General features: G+C 40.0%; 1 protein-coding gene across 1 annotated transcript; it reads right to left on the reverse strand.

The window, feature by feature from the left end:
* Positions 1-1,735: 1,735 nt before the first annotated feature.
* Positions 1,736-4,712, reverse strand: LOC114461653 (mucin-2-like). Its single transcript, XM_028443891.1, has 5 exons — positions 4,074-4,712; positions 3,379-3,833; positions 2,372-2,409; positions 1,906-1,963; positions 1,736-1,756 (listed from the first exon to the last, which is right to left on the reverse strand). Exons 1-5 carry the CDS (start codon positions 4,513-4,515, stop codon positions 1,736-1,738), a joined length of 1,014 nt encoding a protein of 337 aa, XP_028299692.1. The 5' UTR covers positions 4,516-4,712.
* Positions 4,713-9,497: the final 4,785 nt, after the last annotated feature.

Here is a 9,497-nt window from a genome sequence, read left to right on the forward strand (position 1 = left end):
AGTTGGCTCATTGGTAGTGGTTGTAGTTCTAACAGTTGTTGTCAATGTTGTTGGTTCATTAGTAGTAGGAGTTGGTTCAGGGGTAGTTGTTGTATAAGTAGTGGTAGTTTGTTCAGGTGTTGTGGTAGTTATTTCGGGGGTAGTAGTTGGATCACTGGTAGTGGTAGTAGTTGGTTCAGGTGAAGTGGCTGTTGGCACCATGGTAGTGGATGTAGTTTGTTCGGGTGTTGTAGTTTGTGCAGTAGTAGTTGATGTTAATTCAGTAGTGGTAGTTAATTCAGGTGTAGTGGTTGGCTCACTGGTAGTGGTTGTAGTTCTAACAGTTGTTGTCAATGTTGTTGGTTCATCAGTAGTAGTAGTTGGTTCAGGTGTAGTTGTTGAATAAGTAGTGGTAGTTTGTTCAGGAGTTGTGGTAGTTATTTCAGGGGTAGTAGTTGGATCACTGGTAGTGGTAGTAGTTGGTTCAGGTGAAGTGGTTGTTGGCACCATGGTAGTGGATGTAGTTTGTTCGGGTGTTGTAGTTTGTGCAGTAGTAGTTGATGTTAATTCAGTAGTGGTAGTTAATTCAGGTGTAATAGTTGGCTCACTGGTAGTGGTTGTAGTTCTAACAGTTGTAGTCAATGTTTTTGGTTCATCAGTATTAGTAGTTGGTTCAGGTGTAGTTGTTGAATAAGTAGTGGTAGTTTGTTCAGGTTTTGTGGTAGTTATTTCAGGTGTAGTAGTTGGCTCACTGGTAGTGGTTGTAGTTCTAACAGTTGTAGTCAATGTTGTTGGTTCATTAGTAGTAGTAGTTAGTTCAGGGGTAGTTGTTGTATAAGTAATGGTAGTTTGTTCAGGTGTTGTGGTAGTTATTTCAGGGGTAGTAGTTGGATCACTGGTAGTGGTAGTAGTTGGTTCAGGTGAAGTGGTTGTTGGCACCATGGTAGTGGATGTAGTTTGTTCGGGTGTTGTAGTTTGTGCAGTAGTAGTTGATGTTAATTCAGTAGTGGTAGTTAATTCAGGTGTAGTAGTCGACTCACTGGTAGTGGTTGTAGTTCTAACAGTTGTAGTCAATGTTTTTGGTTCATCAGTAGTAGTAGTTGGTTCAGTTGTAGTTGTTGAATAAGTAGTGGTAGTTTGTTCAGGTGTTGTGGTAGTTGTTTCAGGTGTAGTAGTTGGCTCACTGGTAGTGGTTGTAGTTCTAACAGTTGTAGTCAATGTTTTTGGTTCATCAGTAGTAGTAGTTGGTTCAGGTGTAGTTGTTGAATAAGTAGTGGTAGTTTGTTCAGGTGTTGTGGTAGTTATTTCAGGGGTAGTAGTTGGCTCACTGGTAGTAGTAGTAGTTGGTTCAGGTGAAGTGGTTGTTGGCACCATGGTAGTGGATGTAGTTTGTTTGGGTGTTGTAGTTTGTGCAGTAGTAGTTGATGTTAATTCAGTAGTGGTAGTTAATTCAGGGGTAGTAGTTGGCTCATTGGTAGTGGTCGTAGTTCTAACAGTTGTAGTCAATGTTGTTGGTTCATTAGTAGTAGGAGTTGGTTCAGGGGTAGTTGTTGTATAAGTAGTGGTAGTTTGTTCAGGTGTTGTGGTAGTTATTTCGGGGGTAGTAGTTGGATCACTGGTAGTGGTAGTAGTTGGTTCAGGTGAAGTGGCTGTTGGCACCATGGTAGTGGATGTAGTTTGTTCGGGTGTTGTAGTTTGTGCAGTAGTAGTTGATGTTAATTCAGTAGTGGTAGTTAATTCAGGTGTAGTGGTTGGCTCACTGGTAGTGGTTGTAGTTCTAACAGTTGTAGTCAATGTTTTTGGTTCATCAGTATTAGTAGTTGGTTCAGGTGTAGTTGTTGAATAAGTAGTGGTAGTTTGTTCAGGTGTTGTGGTAGTTATTTCAGGTGTAGTAGTTGGCTCACTGGTAGTGGTTGTAGTTCTAACAGTTGTAGTCAATGTTGTTGGTTCATTAGTAGTAGGAGTTGGTTCAGGTGTAGTTGTTGTATAAGTAGTGGTATTTTGTTCAGGTGTTGTGGTAGTTATTTCGGGGGTAGTAGTTGGATCACTGGTAGTGGTAGTAGTTGGTTCAGGTGAAGTGGTTGTTGGCACCATGGTTGTGGATGTAGTTTGTTCGGGTGTTGTAGTTTGTGCAGTAGTAGTTGATGTTAATTCAGTAGTGGTAGTTAATTCAGGTGTAGTAGTTGGCTCACTGGTAGTGGTTGTAGTTCTAACAGTTGTTGTCAATGTTGTTGGTTCATCAGTAGTAGTAGTTGGTTCAGGTGTAGTTGTTGAATAAGTAGTGGTAGTTTGTTCGGGAGTTGTGGTAGTTATTTCAGGGGTAGTAGTTGGCTCACTGGTAGTGGTAGTAGTTGGTTCAGGTGAAGTGGTTGTTGGCACCATGGTAGTGGATGTAGTTTGTTCGGGTGTTGTAGTTTGTGCAGTAGTAGTTGATGTTAATTCAGTAGTGGTAGTTAATTCAGGTGTAGTGGTTGGCTCACTGGTAGTGGTTGTAGTTCTAACAGTTGTAGTCAATGTTTTTGGTTCATCAGTATTAGTAGTTGGTTCAGGTGTAGTTGTTGAATAAGTAGTGGTAGTTTGTTCAGGTGTTGTGGTAGTTATTTCAGGTGTAGTAATTGGCTTACTGGTAGTGGTTGTAGTTCTAACAGTTGTCGTCAATGTTGTTGGTTCATTAGTAGTAGTAGTTAGTTCAGGGGTAGTTGTTGTATAAGTAGTGGTAGTTTGTTCAGGTGTTGTGGTAGTTATTTCAGGGGTAGTAGTTGGATCACTGGTAGTAGTAGTTGGTTCAGGTGAAGTAATTGTTGGCACCATGGTAGTGGATGGAGTTTGTTCGGGTGTTGTAGTTTGTGCAGTAGTAGTTGATGTTAATTCAGTAGTGGTAGTTAATTCAGGGGTAGTAGTTGGCTCACTGGTAGTAGTAGTAGTTGGTTCAGGTGAAGTGGTTGTTGGCACCTTGGTAGTGGATGTAGTTTGTTTGGGTGTTGTAGTTTGTGCAGTAGTAGTTGATGTTATTTCAGTAGTGGTAGTTAATTCAGGGGTAGTAGTTGGCTCACTGGCAGTGGTCGTAGTTCTAACAGTTTTAGTCAATGTTGTTGGTTCATTAGTAGTAGGAGTTGATTCAGGGGTAGTTGTTGTATAAGTAGTGGTAGTTTGTTCAGGTGTTGTGGTAGTTATTTCAGGGGTAGTAGTTGGCTCACTGGTAGTAGTAGTAGTTGGTTCAGGTGAAGTGGTTGTTGGCACCTTGGTAGTGGATGTAGTTTGTTTGGGTGTTGTAGTTTGTGCAGTAGTAGTTGATGTTAATTCAGTAGTGGTAGTTAATTCAGGTGTAGAAGTTGGCTCACTGGTAGTGGTTGTAGTTCTAACAGTTGTAGTCAATGTTTTTGGTTCATCAGTAGTAGTAGTTGGTTCAGGTGTAGTTGTTGAATAAGTAGTGGTAGTTTGTTCAGGTGTTGTGGTAGTTATTTCAGGGGTAGTAGTTGGATCACTGGTAGTAGTAGTTGGTTCAGGTGAAGTAATTGTTGGCACCATGGTAGTGGATGGAGTTTGTTCGGGTGTTGTAGTTTGTGCAGTAGTAGTTGATGTTAATTCAGTAGTGGTAGTTAATTCAGGGGTAGTAGTTGGCTCACTGGTCATGGTCGTAGTTATAACAGTTGTAGTCAATGTTGTTGGTTCATCCGTAGTAGTAGTTGGTTCAGGTGTAGTTGTTGTATAAGTAGTAGTAGTTTGTTCAGGTATTGTAGTTTGTGCAGTAGTAGTTGATGTTAATTCAGTAGTGGTAGTTAATTCAGGGGTAGTAGTTGGCTCACTGGTCATGGTCGTAGTTATAACAGTTGTAGTCAATGTTGTTGGTTCATCTGTTGTAGTAGTTGGTTCAGGTGTAGTTGTTGTATAAGTAGTGGTAGTTTGATCAGGTGTTATGGTAGTTTTTTCAGGGGTAGTAGTTGGCTCACTGGTAGTGGTTGTAGTTATAACAGTTGTAGTCAATGTTGTTGGTTCATCAGTAGTAGTAGTTGGTTCAGGTGTAGTTGTTGTATAAGTAGTGGTAGTTTGTTCAGGTGTTGTGGTAGTTATTTCAGGGGTAGTAGTTGGCTCACTGGTAGTAGTAGTTGGTTCAGGTGAAGTAGTTGTTGGCACCATGGTAGTGGATGTAGTTTGTTCGGGTGTTGTAGTTTGTGCAGTAGTAGTTGATGTTATTTCAGTAGTGGTAGTTAATTCAGGGGTAGTAGTTGGCTCACTGGTCATGGTCGTAGTTATAACAGTTGTAGTCAATGTTGTTGGTTCATCCGTTGTAGTAGTTGGTTCAGGTGTAGTTGTTGTATAAGTAGTGGTAGTTTGATCAGGTGTTGTGGTAGTTTTTTCAGGGGTAGTAGTTGGCTCACTGGTAGTGGTTGTAGTTATAACAGTTGTAGTCAATGTTGTTGGTTCATCAGTAGTAGTAGTTGGTTCAGGTGTAGTTGTTGTATAAGTAGTGGTAGTTTTTTCAGGTGTTGTGGTAGTTATTTCAGGGGTAGTAGTTGGCTCACTGGTAGTGGTCATAGTTATAGCAGTTGTAGTCAATGTTGTTGGCTCATTAGTAGTAGTAGTTGGTTCAGGTGTAGTTGTTGTATAAGTAGTGGTAGTTTGTTCAGGTGTTGTGGTAGTTAATTTAGGGGTAGTAGTTATAACAGTTGTAGTCAATGTTGTTGGCTCATTAGTAGTAGTAGTTGATTCAGGTGTAGTTAAGGATTCTGGCGTTGTTGTTGTTGAAGTTGCTGACGATGTTGTAGTCGAGTTTGCCATAACTTCATAATGGAAGGTAATGGAAGAAAAAAAATTACAAACAGGGATGTCAGAGATACTCAGCACAAGCAAGACAAGGCAAGGCAAATTTATTTGTATAGCGCATTTCATACTCAAGGCAACTCAATGTGCTTTACATGATAAAACATTCAAATGTTTAAAATCAATAAGAACATTTAAAATCATCAGTAAAATCAATTGAAATCATCAGTAAAATCATCAGTAAAATCATCAACAAACACATGAAATCAACAACATGACCAAAAATCTCTCTCTCAATCATATGCAGTCGAGAAAAAAAGTGCCTTTAACTTTGATTTAAAATGTTCACATTGGATGTTGACTTCAGCTCTGCTAGCAGTTTGTTCCACTTCTTTGCAGCATAACAACTAAACGCAGCATCACCATGTTTACTGTGAGCTCTGGGCTCCACTATCTGCAACATGCAAGTTTTATTCTTGCAAAAGAATTCTATAGTACATTACACGTTATGTCCCAACAACAGCTAAATAGAAGCTCCTGACATGCCTGTGTGTCCACAACAGATGTGCGTGTAAGAGTTACTTCCGGAAGCCATCGCTTGGCCGCTGACTACCAGGACCAGTCAGGCAACCCCACCCAACCACCCATTCCTCCGGATGTTCCGCAGACACTCAGCCACACTGTAAGCCCCCACCCTGCCCCCTTGAGTATGGGTCGGATCGGAGGGAAGATGGCTGAGACCATCCTTTCTAAGCATTGGTATTGAGATGCATTTAAAAATGGAAGGATGGGTGAGGTACAGGTGGAATGCTGCTTCATACCACTATATGGTGCCATTATAAATAGACATTCATCCCACCAGCCCTTCATCCAGCCTCTTAAGGATAGGATACATGTGTATGGTATGTGGAAATAAATAGTAAGCCAGACCATTGGGTGGGCTTCTTACTGTGACACATCACCTTATGTCTCGCTGGTTTGGTCTACCATTCATTTTTACACACCCCACACATGCATCCAACCCTTAGGGGGCTGGATGGCGGGCCAGTGGGATGGATGTTTGTTAATAATAAATTAGGTCCAGAAAATAATGTGATAATGTGTGAAACAAAATAGTAGGCCAGACCAGCTAGGCATGAGGTGATGTGTCACAGTAAGAAGCCCACCCAATGGGAGCCTAGCCTTTCCAAGCAGCGAGCCACAGGAGAAGGTATATGGCATGGATAGGTCATGAACGCCGCAAGCCCCAGGGCATTGCCAACCAACACAAGCAAAAACACACAACCCCCAATATTGTTACAATCACAATTTCATTGAGCAGATGCTTTTATCCAATAAGACGTACAACACGAGATTTTAGGGTTAAGGGATATCCCACAGTGAGGGCCCAGGTTGGATTCGAGCTGGTGACCCTCCAATTACAAATAATAACGTATACTTTATTCATCACCATAGTGAAATTCTCCTCTGCATTTTTACCCATTTTCCCCGAGGGGTATCAGTGGGCTGCCAATTGCAGGTGCCCGGGGAGCGGTTGGATTGGGGTTAAGGGACTTGCTGAACATCCCACAGTGATGGCCCGGCCCGGGTGAGATTCAAACCGGTGACCCTCTGATTACAAGACCACTTCCTTAACTGTTAAACCACCACCATATAGCATGTAAAGTCATGTCTCACTAATGCCCTGCCTCTTCGCACCCACACCGCCAGAAGCAGCAAAACGTCACACCAGCCAGCAGCCAGCCCCTGAGCCACGGCCAAGATGCTGCCCCAGATGGACCGGCTCATAAACTCGCCCAAAGATACCCTCAGCCCCAGAAAAACATCTGCCACAGCTGGGGGGCTAATCCTACAAACAAGATCCCACACGATGAGGATCCATCCAGCCAGAGAACACAGGTCGCACATACACATTCATAATCACAACTCCCGCCCACCACCCACAGAAAATGCCCCTGTTACTTTATTCATCTAATTTTCCAAAGTTATTGTCACATTTTAAATACAAAATATAAATCCCAAAACATTCTGTTAATGAGAGTTTACCGTTCATGAAGGGTTGAAAAATGTATCCGAGTAAAAGTATCCAAAAATATATTTCTCTATCCATTATGAGTGTGTTTACTCCTCACCGCTTCCAGTACAGGCACTGTGTTTATAGGTGATACCATAACACTGTTATTAGACTTGTTCCTCCCACAGCTATTCAAGAGGAGTATCTAGGTATCCGGTGATTTACTAGGTTACTGCGGGTTACACAGAATAATACAGCAGAAGCATTTAAAGCATTTATTTTTAAAGATATTTCCTCAAAATATGATAAAATACTACTTTTTTAAATAATTATTTATCAATAGGCTACTTTATGGGGAAATTGAAAAGTTATTTGAATTGCATGTAATACATTAATTTTACATCATGAAAATTCAATTTTAAATATCTTAATTTGTCTAAATTTTATTTATTATTGCATTTGCTGTTCCATGGCTCAAAACAAAACTGGCAGCAAATGGAAATAAAAAAAAAAATTTGTATTATAGAAGTATTAAATATTTACTCATATTGCACTTGAATCAGATACTTTATAATGGTAGTTCACCACACAATGTGTTTTTCAGGCACTGTCATATTGCAATTACTTTTAGGCTTCATATGAACATATTCTGCAAGTTCAAGCAAGTTTCAATGACTCCCAGATTATCCCGAGCCATCTTTTTGAACATTGAAGTTCTGTACTCTCACTTTCTTTGTCTGAATTTGGCCAGTATTACTAAAATTCCAACTTCATAAATTAAGTCCAGATGATCTTCTCTCCTTGTAGTTGTAATTGTAGTTGCTGAAGCTAAAGTTGTGATAGATTTTCCAGTGTATGCGCTGCAGCTTTTTTTCTTTTTTGCTGTGGCTGTAATAACCGAGGTGCAGTTCCTTAATAATATAAAACAACAACATAATTATGACTCAGTTTCCACAGTGCGTGTTGATGCCAAGGCATTAGCAAATACTGTCTTCCTAAGTGCAAATTACACTCATGATTAATCAGACTTCTTCCATTGCTCTATTGAATTGTTCACATTTGCTTCCACTCAGGTAACATAATTATAGACGCTCTCACACACAAAAGGTTTAGAACTTTGAACAATTGTTAAAGTCCAGGGGATGTTGCGTAGGCTTATCAAGATTTTTGTTTAAAAATAAGTTGACAATACAAAACAATGAGACAATAGTGAGTACCTGCATGAGTGTATGAGAAGGCACACCACTCCCACATTAAAAAACAAGTAACAATCAGCTAATATATCAGGAGGAAGACTTTTGGCTGTCATACTTTCACACTTTAAGCTTGGGTACAGTTGCCAGATGCTTGGAGGAGATGGGTGTTTTTGTCCAAGTTGAAAAAATGCTGTGCGAAATGTGCTTAGTAACCTTTTGCAAAACAAGGAGGAACCTTGTGGAGTTACAAGCTGAATATATTAATTCAGGGTACAGGGTAGATATGCCTTAATAATACTATTTAGTTAATAGCAGGTTACATGATAATTAAATAACCCAAGTAAACTGAAACTAAGTTTCACAACAGTGGAGCTGATGAGGGCGGGACATCAAGACGTTCTCTCAGAAACTCCAGATAGCATAAAGCCGGGTGATACTAAGTAAATGCTGTCCCATACTGCATGCACAGGCTGTAATATCGCCAAGTTTATCATTGTACCAGTTTTTAGAGCTGCTATCTTTACCAGGGAGCAAATATTTATTCTTGGTTATTGTTTTCTGGAGTTTTTTGGGCTTTATTTACCAGCGATCAGTTCCTTCTACATTCCAATCATGTGAATTTGTAATGTTTGTAACTATGTAATTTGTAGTCTGCTTTGAAAATGTTGAACATATACTATTATTTATTTATTTTTGTTTATTTATTTATTCAGTTCATTTCCGACATGGTTGCAATCACAGAAATTCATTTTGACATTCAGAGCAAAATCACATCATTGATTTTTTTTTTTTTTTTTTTTTGTCCTTTTGCATGCCGGAAAGGGCGACGGAAAAAAGCATTATGCTTATCCAGATCCGTCCCCTGATTTGAACACAGATACGTTTACATCAAACCTCATTTCTTCCCTAGTCAAACATTCTCATCTTCTTCATAATTTCATCTTTTCATTCACGTTTTTTTTTTTTTGGTCCTTTTTTATGTGATGTGTTCTCGTCTGCAGTCATTGTTCCTGTTGTTACTCTTCCTCACTGTCCTTTTTTTCCGTATCTCCTCGAGCTTTCTTTTCCAGTCGTTTACGTTCCTCCAACTCTCCAAACGAAAAGTTCTTCTTCTCTCGGAGTACCTTCATATCCTCTGAAAGTCGCCTCAGCATACGATGCATCAGAAAGGCACATGCACATACACATACCCACATCATTAGCAGGCCAAAGATCATGACCCCTAGCAGATAGATGTCCTCCACATCTTCCACTGTCAGCAGGGAGAGACAGAGACATTATCTTGCAAGAAGTGTAAGGAAGAGATGGAACTTAATGAAAAAGTTTAGTAAGGGAGGAAAGAAATGGAAAATTGAGGATATAATAGGAACAATGGGAGAGGGATGAACAATGAGAGAGTGGAGGAAGTAACTCTAGTGTTCAAATTACATTCAGAGAGACAACGTCAGAGGTTTCGCTTTGCTGAATCAATCAATAATTTTATTAACAAATCAACAGAAATTAATCAACAATAATATCAAGTCTACAGGAAGAACAGTAACTCGCCC

The sequence above is a fragment of the Gouania willdenowi genome, chromosome 4, assembly GCF_900634775.1.
Source record: "Gouania willdenowi chromosome 4, fGouWil2.1, whole genome shotgun sequence".
Classification (NCBI taxonomy): Eukaryota; Metazoa; Chordata; class Actinopteri; order Blenniiformes; family Gobiesocidae; genus Gouania; species Gouania willdenowi.